The following is a 22,313-nucleotide window of genomic DNA, read 5'->3' on the forward strand; positions in this document are numbered from 1 at the left end:
ATCTGCTGCTGGAACTGAGCCATCGTCACCTTTTCTTTTCTTTCTATGACAAGTCAAATGTCTGCCGTGAAAAAGGTCTACAAGGCTTTTCATAGAAGATATCCTGACATGTCACAGTAGGAAAACTGCTGAATTCATATACGTACATAGCTGCTTCAGTTCCAGGGTCCTGGTATTGTGCATACTGACTCGCTGTCAAACTGTCATGGTTTAATGGGACACTTGAATAAAACAGAGCCATTGTTACTGTTATTAATAACACCTACACACCAAGTCCATTTCCAGCACAGCTGCTGCACCCAACATCAACATCAACCTGAAGAAAGGTCTAATGAAAACACCTGTGAGGGCATACAGGGCTTTAAAAACATTTTAACAGAGCTAAAACAGTGTTGCAAAGTGGTCCCAGCATTGGATAGGCATACTGTATTTAGACACAGAATACTGTCTTTTTGCCAGATAATAGGGGAAGTTTGCACCTGGGAGTGTTGATCCATACACGTTCCCAGAGTGTGTGTATGTGTGTGTGTGTGTGTGTATGTGTCTGTGTGTGTGTGTGTGTGTGTGTGTGTGTGTGTGTGTGTGTGTGTGTGTGTGTGTGTGTGTGTGTGTGTGTGTGTGTGTGTGTGTGTGTAATTTGGGGCAGCTTAGTCATGTGTTATTGCGTGAGATATCTCCAGTAAGTGTGTTTTCCACAAAAGTTGTTTGGGTTGGCGCCGATACAGATACGTCTGTGTACACCAATCACTCAGCCAGGCGATCAGTGGGCATATCCTGGTATTGTCCTGCTGAGTGTGTTTGATGGTGTTAGTCTGCAGGCACTGAGCTTTGGACAGAGTGATATTCTTTCGTTTTTGACATAACCTGGCGAGGGGAGGGGTCTCAAAGACAAGCCAGTGGCAGCTAGGCAGGGGGTACGTTCTTTGCTATAAAATAGATTCCAGGGTGGTTGAGCCTTTGACCAACTTCTCAGTTGAGCCTAGGTTTGACACAGACCATCACGCTGCATCATTATGCCTTGATTGTGTGAGGTCTAAAAGTGCAACGTTTGGATTTTCTGATTTTGGATTGTGTTTGCCTTTTCCTTGCAACTCTGTGGATTAACTGGAGCCATGGAGGTAGGACTAACTGGAGTTTGAGAACTAAAGAAAGATTAGTTTTTTAAACAGGCGGTGCACAGCACACAGTAATGTGATAGTTAGATATGAGAGGATAATGCTAGTATAGGTGATGGTGATGATAATGGAGGGCATATTAATCTGTGTTTCAGGTGTGTACGTGGAGGTACTTGCGAGAAATTTGGGTTCTCCTGCATCTGACAGGTAAGTGTGACATCAGAGGATGTGCAAATTCTTTTTAGTACTCAAAAGTGGCACTTTGTCTTATAGACAATTAATTAACATGCAAAATGGTTTGCATATGATCCCCACTTGTCCTTCTACAGTCTGTTCTTATAAGTGTATTATGCGTGTGTCCAGCTTGCGTGGCAGGTATGAGCGGGAGATGCAGTCTGTTCGGACGACACCACGTCCACACGTTTGACGGTGTTTTGTATGAGTTTCCTGGAGACTGCAGCTACCTGCTGGCTGGAGACTGCAGCCATCGCTCCTTCACACTGCTGGGTGAGTCACACTCAGACAGTTCTATAGAGAAACAAACAGATTTGAATTCTAATGACATCTGATGCTCATCCAGTGCAGCTCAGTGGCTTGTGCATAGCCACTGCCCTTGGTTTGATTTAAAACAGTGTACGTACTTCCAGTGACATTTGAAATAGCTTACTCATTTATCCTCCCTTTTCATTTTCTTAAGAATCAAAGATCATTATTGTTAATTCAGACATAATTGTCAGTATAAGATTTGATAATTAAATAAATGTGTGTTTCTATCCCCAGGTGATTTTGTCAATGGCAAAAGAACTGGAGTCACTCTGTTTCTGGGGGACGCCTTTGAGCTGCACCTGTCTGTAGACGGACGGCTTTCACAAGGAGGAAAAAGGTTGAGTAATACAATTAAGATGGCATGCAATAATCATAATGTATGTGTGTATTAATGTTGCCTTATTGCAGAATAGCTCACCTGGTTTGATTATGATTATGGGGAGGCTTGATGTGTATCTCCTTTTTTGCAGACTATCTGTTCCCTATGCATCTCATGCTGTGTTTGTGGGCTCAGAGCTTGGCTTTTATAAGCTCTGGAGTGAGGAGTTTGGCTTCACTGTTACCATTGATAATGGCGCCAACATTGCCTTGACACTGACCAAACACCATGCCAACCGCACATGTGGCCTCTGTGGCAACTTCAACTCTGTATCAGCTGATGAATATACTGCTCAAGAGGGTAAGATCAGACTGGCAAATGGTGTCAAAGTCTATAACTGTGTGCGTACGTGGGATATGTGAATGTTGGAGAGTGAAACAAGGGAGAGTTCATTATTAGTGGAATCTAGGAAATGATTTGAGTCAGCAGCACTCAGCAACAGGAAGTGTAGCAGGTCAGTACAGGAAAAGATAACAAGGTGAAAGAAAGCAAGAGGAACAGTAGTGGTAGGATGAGATTAAGGAGAAACCCTCCAACTCGTTTATGTGTGTTTTTTCAGGATTTCCAACAGAGGACAGTTATGATTTTGCGAATTCGTGGGCAGTGAAGGGAGCTGATCAGTCATGTCGACGTGTCTCAAGTCCCAGCCAGTCCTGTAACAGCACAAAAGAGACCACAGCGGTAAGAGGACAATTTACACACACGTACTCATGCTCACATACATGTGTAAGGACATCTGTAAGGATTTCATGGGCGTGGCCCCGGGCTAAGGTGCCAAACTATGGACCACAACGTCCCCGGTTCACACATCACATCACCTTGAATATCATTACCCATCTCTCTCTCCTCATTTCTTTCACCTCTCTTCTTTTATCTAAAAAAAATAAAGGCATAAGATGCCCCCAAAAATCTCATAATTGTGTCATACATGTTACTTATTATCTTATAATCATGACTATGCAATTTTTATTTATTCTTAGAAACTTATTTTTATCATTCATAATTTTCGTCCTGGTGCCAATGTGCATATACAGTATGAATGTTTCATTAAAAAGAAACAGCTGGTAACAAACAGATCTGACAGGTCTGAGTGCAGTACTGTAACATGTATATTATAGTTGTTTGCCTAACTCAGTGGTTACGTTTTCTGCAGGGCCCCCCTTTTGTAGATACAAATATTTTTAATCATGATCATTAATCATTAATCATCACACTAGTAGCTCATCTTAAAACCCACCCAGTGTCATTGTTAGAACCCATTGCCCCTTATTTACTGCTGACAAGACACAACAGCTCATGCATGACAAGACAAGAATACTAAGTTTTTCACTCACAAAGAACTGGGGCCCTGGAATTCCCCTTTATTTAACCACATCACTCCTTAATCTTGCATGTGTGTGTGTGTGTGTGTGTGTGTGTGTGTGTGTGTGTGTGTGTGTGTGTGTGTGTGTGTGTGTGTGTGTGTGTGTGTGTGTGTGTGTGTTTTTGTTTTTTGGTGGGTGCCGCCGTGGTTGGTGTGTGTGTGTGTGTGTGTGTGTGGGTGTGTGTGTGTCTTTAGACGTCTAGCGTGTTTCTGCACTGTGCCCACCTGGTCTCTCCTGAGGCGTTCCTTTTGCTGTGTCAGGAGGAGGCATGTCACTGTGACCAGAGGGAGGAGGAGGACTGTTATTGTCCGTTCCTGTTGGAGTACGCTCGCACGTGCCACGCCCACGGCATACTCCTTCGTGGCTGGCTGGAGGAGAGCCAGTGCTGTAAGTTTTTGTCAGGACAGCACAACTCATTTCACATACGTGAAGAAGGTTCGGGAGACTTTGATGAATTACACAGGAGCATATAAAGAATTCTCAATTGAGGAGAGTTTATGATTACACAGTACAGTGTAGGTGCCATGCCATCTTCAACATCTTCCTGAAGGTGTATTTTTATTTATTTTTTAGATTATGTTTTGGGCATTTTTAGGCCTTTATTTGACATGATAGCTGAAGCCATGAAAGGGGAGAGAGAGGGAGGAATGACATGCAGCAAAGGACCACAGGTCGGAGTCGAACCCTGGCCCGCTGTGTTGAGGAGTAAACCTCTGTATATGGGTGCCCTCTCTACCAACTGAGCTATCCAGGCGCCCCCTGAAGGTGTATTTAAACTCATGCTGGAGGCATTACATTTAGCTGAACCTTCAATGTAAACAAAGATATTTCAAGCGCCTAAAACACAGATGCTAAAGCCTAGTTTAGTCTACCTCTCTCTCTTATGGAAGTATCCAAAAGTGTGGCAGTCCCACCGACATCCGAAAGGAGACCTGAAACAAAACATTAATTTATCATTTATGAATCTATGGAGTCACAAAGTTGAAGTACTCTTCTGCCTAGAAAGGTTATGATATTATATGTTGGATATTGACCTGAATGAGACCTGGGGTACCACTGTCTCAATTTACATAGCATGAGTTCGTAAGCTGGAAATCCCACCACAAGAAAGTAGTTGCAAGCTATGAAGTCACATTAATGATTTCAATGTGTGTGTTTGTGTGTTCAGTCCCCAGGTGTCCAATTGGGATGCAGTACAGTGAATGCACCAAGTCCTGCTCTACAACCTGCCATAGTCTCAACATCCAGGAGGTCTGCAAGGAAGAGTGTGTGGATGGCTGTACATGCCCTGGTAACCTCCCACTCACTGTATCTCCTTCTTTCACTCTCTGTGGCTCTGTTACTAGTAGTTGTAACATGGTGTGTGTTTGTTTCTCAGTGGTTTTGATGGTATTGCTGTGTGGATATCTCAGTTCCTTTCTGAATTTACTAGTAGTTGTAACATGGTGTGTGTTTGTTTCTCATGGTAGTTTTGATGTATCGTGTGGATATCCAGTTTCCTGTGTGCAGGGACTTCCCACCAGGATCCACTATCTCTCAGGACTGCAACACCTGGTGAGGGAGCAATATGCATGCTGGAACATGTATACAGTAATTACACTAATACAGAAATACTGCTATATAAAAAATATAAGGCTTCCTGACTAAATTGTCTCTTTCCTGCAGTGTGTGCCGTCACGGTTCCTGGGAATGCACCAATGAAGGCTGCCCTGGTGAGAGAGATGTACAGTAGCAGTCAATGCACTGACTTACACATTCTACTGGTAAATAAAGTCCCGGGTTGCTAATTTCTGGTGTTATGTCTTCATTGTCTGTGCGTAGGTGAGTGCTTGGTGGTGGGCCAGTCTCACTTCAAGACCTTTGACAACAAGTTCTTCACTTTCACTGGTCACTGTCAGTATCTGCTGGCAAGAGATTGCACAGATAACGGGTTTTCTGTCATTATTGAGAACATACAGGTAATGGATGTTTGGGATTTTTTTTGTGTCACTTTCATGCCTCTAGCTGCTTATAATCTACAGTATTTGGGTTGTTGGTATTGTGTTTCAGTGTGCAGATGATCAGGATGCTGTGTGCACACGCTCGGTGACGCTCAGCCTGTCCTCTCTGGAGGACATGACAGTGAAGCTGAAGCATGGAGGAATTGTCTCTGTCAACAGCATGGACATCCAGACCCCAATGCATCATGGTATGCTGCTTTGGCACAATAGTGGATAAGATCCACTTTTTATAGACCATTTAAGCATATTATTCTGTATATGGTGTCATACTTATAATAAGGCCTGAAGTAGCTTAGAGAAAGTACTGAAAATATTGCACTTTAACCTGTTATATTCTGAAGAGGACAAAACATTGGCTCAAAGATGCAACAAAAACTACAATTTCCATTCTGGAGACATCCAGAATGGACATCCAATCAACACCAGCATATAAACATCAAATAACAATGAATGCACCTATGTCGACCTGATTTATTATCAGCAAAATAATTTTAAGTTATTGAAAGGATTGTTAATTGTTTATCATCATATTGATTTCAACTAGTCAGGTCTCTGTGTGTGCAATTTTACAGGCCGCCTGCATATCCAGAGATCTGTGCAGTCTTCTGTGCGTGTAACGTTTGGAGATGACCTTCATCTGGACTGGGATGGGCGAGGCCGTGTGCTTTTAAAGGTAGAGCAATCATTTTTTTGATAATGGTACATGTGGAACAAAAAGATTAGCAAACAACTTAACTGAATTCTGTCCACCTCCCCCCCAGCTGGGACCCCGATGGCAAGGGCAGACTTGCGGTCTCTGTGGTAACTTTAATGGTAACCAAGGTGATGACTTCTTGTCTGGATCTGGTCTAGTCGAGGCGGGTCCTCAGGCGTTTGGCCAGTCATGGAGGATCAACGGAGACTGTGAATCTACCCACAAACATGAGACTGATCCATGTGCCATTAACCCCAAAAGAGGTATACACTTCCGTATAGATACACACATCAGCACAAAAAACACAAAATCATTAACCTCTACTCCCTCCTGCACCTTTTAGTGCGTTTTGCAGAAGAGGCATGTTCGGTGATGATGTCAGACGTGTTCAGTCCGTGCCACTATCTGGTGAACCCGGGTCCGTTCCAGCGGTTCTGTCGGTATGATGTGTGTGCGTGTGTGAACAGTGAGGAGTGCCTCTGCTCTGCTCTGTCTGCCTACGCAGCTGCCTGCACTTCCAGAGGAGTGCTGCTCAACTGGAGGTCTCCTTCACTCTGTGGTAACTCTCACGCTGAACCCATTTACAGCTCATCATTCATATGCACAAACACTAGTAACCATACAAACACTTCATTCCATTTTTAGACAGAAAACAGCATTGTAGAGCAAAAGCCATAGTACAATAATGATCTGGGTTAGCCACAGCTCTACGTAGGTGAAGATCAGGATGTAAGCACCACATTTGAATATTTGCATCATCAAGAGTACTGCAACAATCATCACAAATAACAAAGATCTATTATAATTCTGGCAACGGAAAAGTTGGGTACACTATTTCTTAGAGATAAAAACAGTTTAACGGAGACTAGATCCCTAACCCTACCCGGATTTGATGTTGTCAGAGCTGGAGTGCACTGGAGGCCAGGTATATGAGGCCTGTGGGAGTTTGTGCGACCGGACGTGCCGTGCTCTGTCTGGCGCTGAGGCTGGATGTGAGGGGGAGAGGGTATGTGAGGAGGGCTGCTTTTGTCCTGTTGGAAAGTACCTGAGCGACTCCGGAGAATGTGTGACAGCTGACCTGTGCACCTGCCTGCATGATGGACAGCTTTACCAGCCTAGTGATGTGTACGCGGATCACAGCAGCATCTGGTCAGTGACTGTCAATGTGTGTATTCACAGACTATGCCAATTATGATGTGCTAATGATTATTGTGGTTAATAGATACATGTTCACTTTTTGTGTTGTTCTCGTGTGCCTGTGTGTGTAGCTACTGTGAGAATGGCACCATGCGCTGTAGCTCCCCTGAAATGAGTACTTCACTGTCTGACCTCTTCTATGATGATGACACGGCACCATCCAGAGGTACAATTTCAATATTTTACAGGAGCTCTGTACAATGTCCATGTGTTTGGTGACTTGTATAATTCACTATCAATATGGTGTCTTTGATTTGACCATTTGTTTTTACCATGAGACTTTGCCGCCCTTAAATGCAACGAACAACTGGGCCAATATGGTCTGATCACTGTAAATAATCCTGTTAGTTTTACTTGGCAATTAAAGTTAAACTGCTTTATTATCTTTCCTGAGTTCCTTATCCATTTTACATTTTACTAAACTGATCTGTAACATTGGTGTTTGTTTTTGTGTTTGTTTTTGTGTATGCAGAGCGCCGGTCAGCCCAGTGCCATCCTCCCTTAGTCCATACAGAGTGTGATGCAGGAAAAAAAGGCCTTGAGTGTGCCAGAACATGCCAGAATCTGGATCTGCCTTGTGTCAGCCTCGCCTGCATCCCTGGTTGCCTCTGTCCTCCCGGCACAGTAGGTGGTGGTGTCTGATCTTCGTGTGTGTGTGTTTTCGATAAAGCACCAAACCTCTAAAATAGAACATGCTGATTGATAAGCGTATTGATTTCAGGTACGTCACCGCAGAGACTGCATTGCACCGGAACAGTGTCCCTGTTACCATAACAACAGGCCATATGCATCAGGACAGGCAATCTCCGTGGACTGCAACACCTGGTATAATACTTGTTGCATACATGGTTATGAAGGAGAACACCTGCAATGTGCTTGCTTAACAGGCCTTCTTGTTTACAGTGTGTGTGAGAACAGGAAGTGGCGCTGCACAGAGAAGGCGTGCAATGGTGTGTGCCGCACTGTGGGGGAAGGGCATTACATTACTTTTGATGGCTTCAAATACTCTTTTCCCGGCCTCTGCCAATATGTCCTAGTCCAGGTAAGAGACAGATATTAAAAAATAACTCCAGGGTTGATTGAACAATAGACTGGTGTCAAAACAGGAAAATGCAACATGCATTTATTTCATTTAATCTCTCTATCCTTTCCCTACTTTTGTCTTTTTCTACTTTCACTAACAATAGGATATGTGTAACGGAGAAGAGGGTTCATTCAGAGTGCTCGTGGAGAATGAGGCCTGTGGAATTGTGGGACATCGCTGTGCAAAAGCTATCACGATATTCTACCAGGGAGGGTTGATCGTAATGCAACATGGAGAGGTAACACACTCACAAACACACATACCCATACTAACTCACATTTTCTCCTCAGGGAGAGCATTACACCTGCCTGTTTCGATCGCCCTGTTGTTGTTTTTCATGAAACGATATGTTTATAATTTAGGTTTGTATATGTACTATGCATGCATAGTAGCCATGCACCTATGAGCATGTGTGCAACTTGAACTAGGTATCTGATTAGTCACTTAAAAGCAATGAGCATATAAGATTAATATAGAGAAAAGTGTTTACAGAAGTAGTTAAAAAAACAATGTAGTGTAATGGTTATTCACTCTAATGCAGGGACAAGCATGGTGCCTTTTGTTTTACATTTTGATATAAACCATAAAAAAATTGTAAATTTACAATGTGTAAAGCAGCCAACTTTATCAGACACAACCAAATATCAGATGTCTGATACATTCATAACTTATATTCAGCTTTACTCAGTCTTGCAACCAAACTTTTTAGATGCGACCTGTGAGTATATACATCCATGGCTGGAATCTTCCCTCTTATAGGTGAAGATGAAGAGGCCGGTGCTACAGAGCTCACAGGTGGAGATTTTGCAATCTGGTCAGTTTTACACCGTTCTGCTGGGGAAACACATTTCCCTCAGCTGGGACAAGGGAACTCGCCTCCTGGTTCACATCTCAGCCACATACAGGGTACGTATGTATTATAACACTACTTTCGACTGATTGGACCTTGTTGGTTTTATTCACATTTGTTTTTATATTAAACATGTTCTTTTTGTTATACATACATTTTATTGCGTGTAGGGCCGGGTGTGCGGCCTGTGTGGTAACTTTGATGGGAACGTCAACAACGACTTGGTGAGCAGTAACAACCAGCTGGAGGTGGACTCCTCACACTTTGGGAACTCGTGGAAGGTTATTCCTAGCTGTGCCGATGTAACAGAGGTAAAGTCTGGTCTTAGATTAAAGGGTCAGTTCACTCAAATTACAAAATAAGATATTTCCTCTCTAGCTTTGGTTTCAGAACAATTTAGGGCCAGCTCTTTTAATATGACTGGCTGCGAGTGCTGCGAGAACAGGACCATGTATGGAACCTTATTGTATACAACAATAACAGTTCCATACATGGTCCTGTTCTCGCAGCCAGATCCGGGGCACTTTAGGACCATGGAATTTTGTTGTTTGTATATGTATATAGTATAAGTATACCAGATGGGCTGTCAATGGGCAGACTACATGTTTACCGTGATGGATGATTTACCTCAGGCAAGTCTGTGCGAGTTGAGTTTTGTACCATACTGACTGACTAAAATGTAATGGTTGCCTGGAAGATTTGAAATCAACCTTAAAATGTAAATTATACTTTGGAAATAGGTTTGCCATCACGTAAAGTATGCATGATTTGTAGTTAATGTTGTGAAAAATACGAAAACACTAGTTTGATTCTTAAATGACTACCTATTACATTTCTGGTATAGGATGAGATGTAGATACTGTCGTACTAAATTTGTGTGTTCGTCTGTGTATAGATACCCGCGCCTTGCAGCGACAACATTGTCAAACTGGTAACAGTGGAGCAGTCATGTCGTGTGATCACTGGTCCTCTCTTCAGAGAATGTAACAGCCAGGTGAGTATATTTACTGACACACTAGATATCCCACGACACCACATGCATTGTTCGGTTCATGCACTTGGTCTTTCTTAACATGTGTATTGTGTATATGTGTTTCTAGGTGGATGCAGAGCCCTATGTAGAGATGTGTGTGGAGGCAGCATGCTCTTGTCCCTCAGTGGGCGACTGTGCGTGTTTCTGTGATGTCATCGCGGCCTACACTCAGGCCTGTTCAGAGAGGGGTGTATCAATCAGCTGGAGATCCAATGATCTTTGCCGTGAGTGTGAAGAATTTCTCCATTGCTCCAGACATTTGTCATTTCCATCAGTTATTTTCTGTCTGAATTATACTTTGTTGTCAGGAAAATACATCATGGCTGCTCGATCAAGCTAAACCAATTTGCAGTGTCTTCTAAGCTGTCAAAATTAAGTGGCAGAAAACCAAAACAAAATAATAATTAAAGAATTCTGTCAGAGGCACAAGTTAACTCCCATGCAGCTCTTCTCCTTTTTTAGATCAACTTAACAACATACCACAGTCACAACACCACTACTTTTCAGTACAGCTATTGTTCCCCCACATAACACCTTTTGTGTTATTAATTAGAGTTAACACTTTTGTAGTTATTTTCTGAATTTCTTTAGGAATTTCTTCAGATAAGGATTGTTTTTCTACATTACCGAATACTTTATTATACAGGTCAGAGATCATATTTATCTTGAAGATAGAGACCTATGTAGTTAGGAATGGTCAAAAGCAGAGGCCACATTGTGTCGCATGGTTAATAAAACTATAATTTAAATTTTGTCACCTTAGCCATGAGCTGTGAGGAGCTGAACCCCAAGAGCCCTGGTGTAGCGGAGGAGTTATGCCAGTGGAGGTATAACACTTGTGGCCCTGCCTGTCCAATCACCTGCCAGCACCCAGATCCCCTGCACTGTTCACTCTCATGTGTGGAAGGTTGCCATGCCTACTGCCCCCCAGGTGCCAAAAATACTCACTGGACATACAACTCTTACAAATGCAAATACTGTATATTTTAAGCATGCAAAATGTTAATACAATATACAAATAATTGGATATATTCTTGTACAAATATGCAAATAGTGTAGGTGAGTTTCAGCCTTTTTTCTTGTTAGGCCAACTACTGGATGAGGTGGCCATGCGTTGTGTAGATCCCTCTCAGTGTCAGGTGTGTATCCATGAGGGTCAGAGAATTTCCCACGGCAACAAGGTCATCCTGAACCACAATGACCCCGACCACTGCAAGATATGGTAATCCCGCATTAGAAGACTCTGCAACAAGTCTGCATATTTTCTGGTAATTATTGCTTTGTAATTTGATTATTTGCACATATTAAGATGCTTTGTTTTTCTTTTCTAAAGTCACTGTGACAACAACACGCTGAGCTGTGAAGTTTGTCCCTCATCTGCCATGTTCACGACTCCCACTCCAACACCTGCCTATGCCACCTTCACGACCCTGCCCTTCACCACCTTGATGCCCGAGGGCACGTGTGACCGCGCCATGGATCTGGCATTCCTATTGGATGGTTCAGAAGCCCTGAGTGAAGACGAATTTCAGGCAACCAAAGAGTTTATACTGGGAGTGGTTGAGCGATTCCGCATGGGCTCAGCTCACACCCGAGCTACAGTGCTGCTATACCACTCTGGAGTCAAAACATATGACCTGCAGGTAGATAAACATACATTGGACATATGTGACACAGCAAAACAGTGTATAGCTGCACAAATATTCAGTGCTGGATTAAGAATTCTGTGGAATAACAATTCGTTGGTCATTCAAATTTTGCCCAGAAATCAGCTGCTTTGCTGACTCACGTAAACGGAATGTCATCATAATTGTCCACGCCTGGTTGCTTGATCTTCCTGTTTTTTTTTTTTTTTCATTTATGCCCATAGGTTCAGAAGTGGCTGTTTAAGAAGACTGTGCATGATCTGCATTACACAGGTGGCGATGCAGCCTTCTTGGATGAGGCTGTCAAGTATCTAGTTATCAACATCTATGACAAAAACAAGCGTGACAATGCTGGCCGCATTGCCATCATCTTGACTGCTAGTGCCAACCCTCGCCCCGTCCGTGCCATGGTCAAGATGCTCCGCAGGAAAGCCATCACCACCTTGACAGTGGCGCTGGGTCCTGGGGTAAACATGGGGCAGATTAATGACATCACCAAGGCCAACCCAGAAAACAGGGCCTATGTGCTGAGTAGCACAGGTGAGCTGCCTGATCGTCTGTTAGAGCTGAATGATTACCTCTGCACCTTGGGGATGGAGCCTGAGGTGGAGAAACCTCCAACGCCAAAGTCCACTTCGGGTAAAGCTCGGCAGGGCACAACCACCACAACCCTGGCTCCTCGCCTGGAGCCCAACCCCACACAACATCTCCCCAACACTCCTACATCCACCTCCCCCTCTGGCCTGTCTCCCCTCACCACATTGCCATCTTCCATCTCTCCAGCCAAAGATGTGACTTTCATCCTGGAAGGTTCTGATGCAGTCGGCGAGGTCAACTTTACCAAGTCGCTCCTCTTCCTGGAGGAAGTTATCTCACAGCTGACGGAGGAGGAGGAGGAGGTCATTCGTATCACTGTGATCCAGTACTCAGTAACGGTCACTGTGGAGATCCATCGCTGGGAGTTGAGGGGACAGAGGACCCTGCTGCGGCAACGACTGAGGGAGATCCGTTGGAAGGGTGGAAGTAAGACGAACACAGGCGCAGCTGTCGCTACGACTTTTCAAGAAATGGCTACGGTCCAGCCTTCACGCGGCCCCACCCCTCCTCAGCTGGTCTTCCTTGTGACAGAAAACCCGCCAACTGACACAGTAACTCGCCCGCCATCTACGAGCACCCACACACAAGTGTATCCAATTGGTGTTGGATCAAAAATACGTGAGATTGACTTGCTACCATTAAGCTTCCCTCAACGCCCGCTGATTGTTGATGACTACGACCGTCTGACGACCCTGGTACATCGTGTAGTCAATATCACACGCACCACAGTCAGGCCCCGCTCTCCTACACTGCCACCTTTGGTCCTTCCAACACTCTCTAGCCTTCCAACCTCAGGTACAGAAGACACATTTGTTTCAATCATTCACTCCACAAGGAGTCCTTAGCTTGTGTTAATTTGTGAGCATATCTTTACACAGTGCCATGTAAGAAGCCTGTGGATGTGTTGTTCCTGTTGAAGGCTGGAGAGCAGTTTGAGGACATGAAGACATTTGTCAAAGCTTTCATCAATAATGCTGACATAGGTAAGTGTGACCCAGCCCCCAAATACCCTACTACATTTTTTATGTAATGTGCACTGCATTTCACTGATGTGTAGTTTTGTTATTACTTCTACCTGTCTTCAATTTGTCTGTCTTTCACAATGATATTTCAAAATCTTGCAAGTTTTCATGACATTTAGGGGGCAGATAAGCTTTGGGAAAAGTTTAAATTTGGATCATTTTTAAGTGTTTTGTGGTCACCCAGTGTTTTCTAGTCATTTATTAAGATACTGGCTAACCAATGAGGGACACAGAGAAGAGGAGACATGTTAATATGGTTTAACATGTTTCATAGGTGTGCACTTGAGAACATTTTGAGGACTTCTATAACACTATAACTAACCCTTAAGGTACATGTCAATCACTAATGTGTATTTAAGTAACCAGGTTGTAGATCTCCCTCCAGTGCATTTCTACATTGATTTAATTTGTTTATTTATGCAGGGCTGAATGGCACTCAGGTGAGTGTGGTTCAGTATGGAGACACCAACACAGCAGATCTCACTTGGAAGGATGAACAGAGCAAATCCCACCTGATGAACCTGGTGGAGAGCATACCAAGCAGGACCACCGCTGCCCCCACACTAGGTATTTTATATATAAACTAATATGTGCACACACATTAAAGCAGACACACGCTGACTGCTCTGTCTATATACAGGGTCTGCACTGCGATTCGCTGTGCAGACGGCCATCTCGCCAGTCAGCGGTGGAAGAGTCGGCGTAGCCAAGGCTGTGGTGATGCTAGTGACTGACAAATCCGCTGATGATGTCAAAGAAGCAGCTAACGAGGCACTGGCAGCAGGTAACTAAATCACTGTTTCCTCTGTCACTGATCTGGTTTAGTTTCACTGATCAGAGTCTCTTCCCTCAGGTGTGTCAGTGTTCCCCATCGGGGTGGGACCAGGCTATGACAGGAGTGAGCTTAGCGTGCTTGGTCACCATGGCAACCAAGACAACACTCTGCACTTGAACAGCATGGATCAATTACTGATGTTGCTGACTCTAGATCATGGTTACACAGAGAGAATCTGCAGAGGTGCTTACACACACAACACACACACACAGTTTAATTTTTTCCAGGTAAAAATTATTACTACCTAATACTAAAGAACAGTGATAGTTTTAATAATAATACATTATAATGATGGTGATAATTGATCATAATGATGATATTGGTTATTTTCTTTGGTTCTCAGCTGGTCCACCAGGACTGTGTGTTGATGATAATGGAAATGAGAGAAAGGTGAGTAGTGTCTGCTGAGGTTGAATATAAATTAGAACAGTACAGCGACCTTTTACAGCCATTACAGCACTACTAATAATGAATTGTTCATGTGTTTCAGCCTGGTGAGTCATGGCTGCTGGAGGACGGCTGCCACTCTCTCCTGTGTCACCCCAGCGGAGCAGTGACAGTACAAAACCACAAAGTCAGCTGTGACAGACTGGAGCCGCCGGCCTGCAGAAACAACATGCCACCTGTCCGAGTCCAGGAGACCTGTGGCTGCCACTGGGAATGCCCTTGTATGTGCATCACATTTAACCCATCTATATAAAGTGCTCTTCATTTCCCACATGGGCTGTTAACAATGAGTGCTGGAGACTTGCATTCCAGTCTATTTATACTGACTGTTAAAGGATCACGTTTCTGGCTCCCGTACAATAACTCTCTTCCTCCTGCCTGTGTGTGTGTGTGTGTGTGTGTGTGTGTGTGTGTGTGTGTGTGTGTGTGTGTGTGTGTGTGTGTGTGTGTGTGTGTGTGTGTGCGTGCGTGCGTGCGTGTTGACAGGCATGTGTATGGGCAGCTCCACCAATCATGTGGTTAGGTTTGACGGCTTTGCGCTGAGGCTCGATGGGGAGGGTTTGTGCTCCTATACACTTCTCACTGTCAGCAGAGGCACCAAGGAAGGGTCAGAGGTCAAACTCCACACTGGGCCTTGTCAAGACTCAGCGAATTACAACCAGGTCTGCATGAAAGCCATGGAGGTTAACCACGGAGCGCATAAAGTGCTGCTGAAGGATGACATGACTGTAAGCTATGTGATTGTCGCCTCCACTCTGAAATTGATGATTATATGTGAGTCTATGAAGGGTTATTTATTAACTATGTGTTTGTTCGAGCAGGCAGTGATCGATAGGGAAGAACTTGCACTGCCGTGGCGGTTCGCTGGCCTAGAGCTGGTGCGTTATGGAGGAGTGATGCTGCAGCTTAAGTCAGACCACGGCTACGTCCTGACTTTTACTCCTCAGAGCAACGAGTTTACCATCAGCCTGCTCAGCTCCACCACCACAGGCCACACCGCTGGACTCTGCGGTAACATAAATTTATTCAAAAGTGTAAAAAAAAGTCAGCCCTGTTTGTCTCTCTTTATTAGCTTTTACCACATTGCTCTGACCTCCATTTTCTCTCTGTATAGGTGCCTGTGGAGAGGAAAAGTTTAACGTCCTATCTTTGCGTAATGGCAGCTCAACCGCTGACCAGCCAGCATTCATCTCCGACTGGACTGTGGCTGTAGATGACGGCGTGTGTCTGCCAAAGCGGAAGGCAGTGTGTGTGTCTGGAGCAGCGATGGGATGTCAGGCCCTACGTTCTGAGGTGTTTGAACCGTGCCATGGGCATATTCCTGTCCAGGTCTTCCTTGCCAAGTGTGAGGAGCAGGCATGTGAGGAGTCAGATGTGTGTGAGCTCATTTCTGCCTATGCACGCCTCTGTAGACAGAGAGGTGTGTGTGTGGACTGGAGGAGCCCCCACCTCTGCCGTAAGTTAGTTTTTGATATGTGGAAGTGTACACGTTTCAATATAGAGGATGAAGTTTAACACCCAGTCTGAGCCTTAGCCTAAACTTCAGCTTGATCTGTGTGTTACAGCATTACAGTGTCCCAGCTCCATGGAGTATGATGCATGTCGGACAGGGTGTGTAGAGGATTGTGGTAGCACAAAGATGTTGCGAGGCGACTGGTCGGTTTCCAGGGGTAACGAGTCATCCTGTATGGACACACCTACTGAGGGCTGTTTCTGTACTGGAGGGACAGTTTTGAATCACGGACGGTGTGTATCACCAGAAGCATGCGGTCAGTGTGTTGACCATCATGGACACACGTATACGGTAAGACACATGGGAAGATAAGAAAAATATGAGTAAATGTGTGAGGGAATGATGCAAAACCCAGTTTAACTTCTCAATTACAGAAACACATACTGATAGAATTGGATGGGGCAAACATTGGAGTATTCACCAATCAAGTATTCTGTGGGCGCCCTCTAGTGTTTATTTCTGATACAACCAATACAAATTAACATTTTGATTTGTTTGTACAGTACATGCAGAGTTGGGTACCAGATGAGAACCCATGTTTGATTTGCATGTGTTTGGACCAACAACACATCAACTGCACTGCCCGGCCCTGCAATGACGTCAAAGGCAAGCACCCCTTCTGTTACTGCGGCTTATGCTTATACAGTAGTATCTGGTTTTGCTAAAAATATATATATGTATTATATATATATATATATATATATATATATATATATATATATATATATATATATATATATGTATATATATATATATTACCAGTAGTGCATGGCTGGTTTAGATGTAACACTTTAATAATGATTCATCTGTATGTGTGTGTAGCTCCAGTATGTGGCCCCTGTGAGATCCTGAGAGAGAAGAGAGAGTCTAAGTGCTGTCCAGAGTACGAGTGTGGTATGTTAAAAACATGTAGCATAACGTTTCTATTTCGAGATCCAATATTATAGTAGCCTCATCAAATGAGAGTGGGCAGAACCGACTTGTCTATGTTTAATATAATATAATATGTATGTATGAAACTAGGTCTGATTTGCACCTAAAAGAGATATTGGAAGGTTGGTGCCAAACGCCAGAATATATTGCTCATACAGCGGAGCCCTAATGCAACAGCATTGAGTTCAATGTAATTTGTTGCGACAAACGAATACACCTCTACCACCTTTATGTTAAAAGCTAATAAAATAAACATCTTAAATCATTAATTCAAATTTGGCTAGACATTTTGTCTTTATTTATCAGGCACTTGCATTTCAGAGTGTATATCTCGCCCGACTTTAACAGACTGCCTCACTCTGTGACTTTTCAGTGTGTGACCTGGTGACTTGCGACCTGCCTGAAGTGCCCCGCTGTGAGGATGGTCAGACTGTGGTTCTGAAAAATCCCGGGGAATGTCAACCTATTCACGAGTGTGGTATGTCACGTACACATTCTCTGTTATGTTCAAGCTCAAGAGCACACATCCATATGATCTCTTTTACATGTTTCTCTTAATCTCTTTTCCCCGTCACAGTCTGCAAAAAGGAAGAGTGTGGTCTTCAAGCTCCCCCCGCTTGTCCCTCACATCGCCAACTGTCAGCGAAAGACACAAAGTGCTGCGACGTGTTTGAATGTGTGTGCAACTGCCACAACTCCACCCACACCTGCCCTGCTGGATTCATCACATCATCCTCTACCAACGACTGTGGTTGCACAGAAACCAACTGCCTGCCAGACAAGGTGTGTACGGAATATGTGTTTGTTTAAATGCGTCAGTTTCCATTTCTGTGAGTGTTTAAACTATCCTGTTTTAATATTGTGTGTCCCTCCAGGTGTGTGTGGTCGGTGGCGTGGTTCACCCAGTGGGGAGTGAATGGGAGGAAAGATGCGAGAAGTGCAGTTGCACCCAGCTACAGGACAAAGACACATCACTGCACATTGCTCAGTGTACACCGCCTGTGTGTGATCGAACCTGTCCTCAGGTGGGACACACACACACACACACACACACACACACACACACACACACACACCAAACATACATGTTTGCATTATGCTTCTATAACCATTAATCTATATATATTTATTATTATATATTTCAGGGCTCCTCATACACTCCATCAAAAGGAGAGTGCTGTGGAAAGTGCACACCGAACAGCTGTGTGGAATCAACAGGAGAGATGCGCGGGGACACACTGATTAGAGGAAACCTCAGACGTGTATGTGTGCAGAGAAATCATACATGCCTGAACAATATAGACAACAAATTCTTAGCAATTATTCTTTTCCTGTGATCATCAATAGCACTCTTTGTAGGGTATAAAGTGTAGAATTTCATATACAGCATAATGTCTTTTTTTTTTTATAACCCCTTGCTTAGGAAATACATTTCTGGCTGTATGTACAGAAAAAAGTGTATATTGTTGATGCAGCTCTTTATCTCCTCTCCTATATGATTTTAATCTAATATCTGTGTCTGTTTATAGGTGGGAGAGGTATGGCAGTCTCCACATGATAAATGTGTCTTAAATCAGTGTGTGAAAGTGAAAGACGAGGTGTTCATCTCTGCAACAAACGTAAGCTGCTCTGTTATGGACACTCCATCCTGCCCGCTGGGAACCGAGTTACGCTGCAACACCCAGGATTGCTGCCCACGCTGCCACTGCGGTAAACGCACATTCATACGCAATTACACACTTAGGAAAACATCAACATAGACACCATTTGGTACAGCAGGGTGACATTATGAGTTAGGAGACCGCCCTTCAACTAGCAGGCATGATTTTAAATGCTTGAATTATCAAGCTTTCACCCTACTAACAGTACATACTAAGTTGCAGTCGCAGAGTCTGTCCAGCAGATGGCTCTCTCACATTGGTGTCCTCCCAGAGCCAGTAATCCTCACCGGACCTTACTCAAAGACCTCTGTTTAATGGATGCCAATTACTTTTTTTGTGCTTTTCTCTCCACAGCTCCGATGGATGCCTGTGTCCTCAACAACACTGTGATAGGAGTAAGTCGTGCAGAAAAGTAGCACTCTTCTATCATATTAGAATGTTTTGAATAGTTCCTTCAGTGCTCCATCTGTGTGTGCTTGTGCAGGCAGGGGAGAGGCTGATGGTGGACGTGTGTACACACTGTGAGTGTATGGTGGAGGACGGTGCCGTGAGGAAATACAGACTGTCCTGCAGGAGAATCACCTGCCCCACTTGCCCGAGGGTAACTGTCATCCCTTCATTATTATTTTTTTATTATACCATTATCATTTGTCATCATTATCATCATCATCATCATGACTAACCAATAACTTCCAACGTCCATCATTTTCATCAAAGACCAACAAAGATTTTCTAATCCACTGACCACATTCCATCCCTACTCATTAAATTGTGGCCACATCATTTTCTGTGATTCACTCCGTTCACAGAGGTAAGCACAAGGTTATTTGCACAAAAGGGTCCAGGCAAATTAATGTCTTCGAAGTACTGTCCTTCTGATGTTTTCCTAAATGAACTAACATGCAGTACTATTAACCACAATGTTTTCAGGGATACACTTTGCAGAAGGAGGAAGATGCTTGCTGTGGTCGATGTGTTCCCACTGCCTGCTTTATGCAAAGGCCAGATGGAAAACTGATCAGTCTGCAGGTAGGTGCTTAGCAGAAAAGACAATGCTTAGCTCATGAACCCTGTCACACACACATTTGCTGTTGCAAAGAAACTTAGTAATGATTATTTTTATATATTTTGACTTTTTTATATACTATTTTATACTATACTATAAAATACTGTTCCATGTAATGATGTGCTATGCTATACCAAACAAATAAAGTCTACTTTACTCAACTGTACTCATCAATTATCAATTCTGTATCAATTCTTACTCCTCTGTATATAGAAGAGGTGTTTTTAGTGTACATATGACTATTATTACTTTTATTCTTATTTTTCTGTTCCTATTATATTTTTACTATATTATAACATACCTTACTATACTACTATACTAAACTTAAGTATATTATGCTATGTTATATCACACTATAATATACAATTTTATCCTATACTCTACTATAGTGTGCCAAAATAAAAAAAAAACAGTCTAATAAAGTTTGTCTATATTAGAAATGCAAATGTTCATTTGTTTACTTCAGTACATTTTTATGGAGAGAACAGTTTTTTTAGCAGCATAAACACTGTATGTACGTGTGTGCCTCTCTCCCTCCAGGTGAACACCACTAGCGAGGATGGTTGCAACCTGTATACCTGTGGTGTAAACAGTAAAGGGGATCTTGTCCTGCAAACCAAAGTGACCACCTGCCCTCCTTTTAACCGCCAAACTTGCCTGGACCAGGGGGTACGACTCCTACACAAGCTGCCCTTCATCCATCTCCCAGTATTCCCACTCCTGTGTCTGCCATAAATTTGTATTGAATGTTTCTCTCCTGATTGCTTTCAGGGGAAAGTCAGCCAGATTGGAAAAACCTGCTGTGAGATGTGTAAGTAGAGCTGTGCCACTTGCAAGACTGTTACACTATTTTGAAAAATTTGGATGCTCTGATTTTAATAAGAGTGCGTACATGTGTGAAGGTACGGAGCCAGAATGTCGGAGGACAGTAGGAACGCTTAACTTCATCAAAGTGGATGATTGCCAATCAGAAAACCAGATAGAATTGCACTACTGTGAGGTAAGAGACCACACACACACACACACACACACATACAGGATGATTAATACTTTTCCTTCCTAGGATTAGCCTGCAAAGTTCAATGAAATCCTACTGTAACACCGTCCCTCACCATTCCAACCTTTCTGTCTCTCCCTGTGGTGCTGTCCATCTGTCTGTCTGTCTGTATGTCTGTCTGTCAGGGCAAATGTCGCAGTAAGTCCATGTACTCCCTGGAGAGGGATGCTGTGGAGCAGGAGTGTGTGTGCTGTGCGGCTGTGGAGACGGAGCCTCTCAGTGTTCCCATCCTGTGTGCCAACGGCACTCGTAGCCACCAGACTGTCCTGTCTGTCACTGCATGTGACTGTCTGTCCAAACACTGTACCTAGAGAACAAGAGAGAGTGAGAGAGAACGAGAGAGTTTATAAATGTAGACAGTATGTGTGTATTCAAGTAAAATGTACCCATTTAAAAAATAACAACACAAATAACAATAAAACAAACCTGCCAGTTTCTGTAAGCCCTACTTTTTTATCTGCGTTTTGTTGTAATCTGAATATTCTTATTGAAATGTATGGGTTTGTCGAGATTTATGTTTGTTAACTGTTTGAATATTTTAAAAGTGATAACTGATTTTCTTCAGGTTTTTGAGCTTGGCTAACAATTTTAAAAATAAAAAAGTTGATCAATTTTGAATCAATTTATCACATTTTTATCAAGTAAACTAAACAAAATACCAGTGGTGGAACGTAACTAAGTACAGTTTCTCAAACATTAGTACAACTTTAAAGTACATGTACTTGAGTATTTTCATTTCATAGTACTTTTTTTACTTCCAGTCCACTACAATTCAGGAGGGAAATGTACCTTTAGCCGACATTTTGCTACTATGTAATACATTGGCTATTTTAGACCCTTTTTAGCATTAAAGATTTTTTTTTTTAAATCAATTTTAGTGCTTCAAGTTAGAGTTTACAAACAAGTCTGTTAGTGACAGAGGACAAACAATTACAGTTTCAAAGAGCTTGAAACAGGTTTAATATCCTGTGTCACCGATGCTATGCACCTGTTACCAAGTCAAGGAAAAGGTTAACAGAAATGTAGTTTTGGCCAATTGGAGGTGGTTGTGCCAGACTCCCGTTTTAGGCTGAGTCTCGCTCTATCTAATCTGCCAGTGGGAGAGCAAGAGTGCAGTTTAATGTTGGTAGTCCCCAGAGAAGAAGTTAGTAATTTCATGGTGCAGATTAGAACCCGAATTGAAACGTAAGCAACAAAAATTGCTGAATGTTAGAACGTTGTGTCAAATTGGTCGTTATTACTGTGACTTATAAAGTGTCAGGTTTAGTTCCATC

At 43.2% G+C, this 22,313-nt stretch overlaps 1 protein-coding gene across 1 annotated transcript; it reads left to right on the forward strand.

Moving 5' to 3' along the window:
- The first annotated feature begins 856 nt into the window (after nucleotides 1-856).
- On the forward strand, nucleotides 857-21,487 carry vwf (von Willebrand factor). The gene is made up of 53 exons (XM_039809250.1): nucleotides 857-1,118; nucleotides 1,271-1,322; nucleotides 1,479-1,622; nucleotides 1,896-1,998; nucleotides 2,132-2,340; nucleotides 2,600-2,766; nucleotides 3,599-3,791; nucleotides 4,573-4,742; nucleotides 4,900-4,958; nucleotides 5,070-5,116; nucleotides 5,226-5,362; nucleotides 5,454-5,592; nucleotides 5,977-6,077; nucleotides 6,166-6,361; nucleotides 6,442-6,657; nucleotides 7,001-7,247; nucleotides 7,367-7,461; nucleotides 7,768-7,919; nucleotides 8,017-8,120; nucleotides 8,199-8,337; nucleotides 8,483-8,617; nucleotides 9,139-9,285; nucleotides 9,400-9,540; nucleotides 10,125-10,223; nucleotides 10,330-10,486; nucleotides 11,026-11,193; nucleotides 11,349-11,484; nucleotides 11,596-11,905; nucleotides 12,133-13,300; nucleotides 13,384-13,488; nucleotides 13,951-14,094; nucleotides 14,168-14,311; nucleotides 14,381-14,545; nucleotides 14,706-14,752; nucleotides 14,853-15,030; nucleotides 15,296-15,537; nucleotides 15,631-15,820; nucleotides 15,924-16,265; nucleotides 16,375-16,613; nucleotides 16,826-16,928; nucleotides 17,145-17,216; nucleotides 17,629-17,733; nucleotides 17,833-18,038; nucleotides 18,131-18,280; nucleotides 18,401-18,517; nucleotides 18,785-18,965; nucleotides 19,271-19,311; nucleotides 19,401-19,517; nucleotides 19,847-19,945; nucleotides 20,523-20,651; nucleotides 20,754-20,793; nucleotides 20,885-20,982; nucleotides 21,165-21,487. The coding sequence occupies exons 1-53, from the start codon at nucleotides 1,113-1,115 to the stop codon at nucleotides 21,348-21,350; spliced, it is 8,577 nt and encodes a 2,858-aa protein (XP_039665184.1). The 5' UTR covers nucleotides 857-1,112; the 3' UTR covers nucleotides 21,351-21,487.
- Nucleotides 21,488-22,313: the final 826 nt, after the last annotated feature.

Source organism: Perca fluviatilis, chromosome 8 (assembly GCF_010015445.1).
Source record: "Perca fluviatilis chromosome 8, GENO_Pfluv_1.0, whole genome shotgun sequence".
In the NCBI taxonomy this organism is placed as follows: domain Eukaryota; kingdom Metazoa; phylum Chordata; class Actinopteri; order Perciformes; family Percidae; genus Perca; species Perca fluviatilis.

Excerpts from the sequence above, each read along its gene's own strand:
- vwf (XM_039809250.1), top strand. Across the intron at positions 6,078-6,165 it reads GAGGCCGTGTGCTTTTAAAG|CTGGGACCCCGATGGCAAGG; the intron begins GTAGAGCAATCA and ends CCTCCCCCCCAG. Across the intron at positions 7,920-8,016 it reads GCCTCTGTCCTCCCGGCACA|GTACGTCACCGCAGAGACTG; the intron begins GTAGGTGGTGGT and ends TATTGATTTCAG.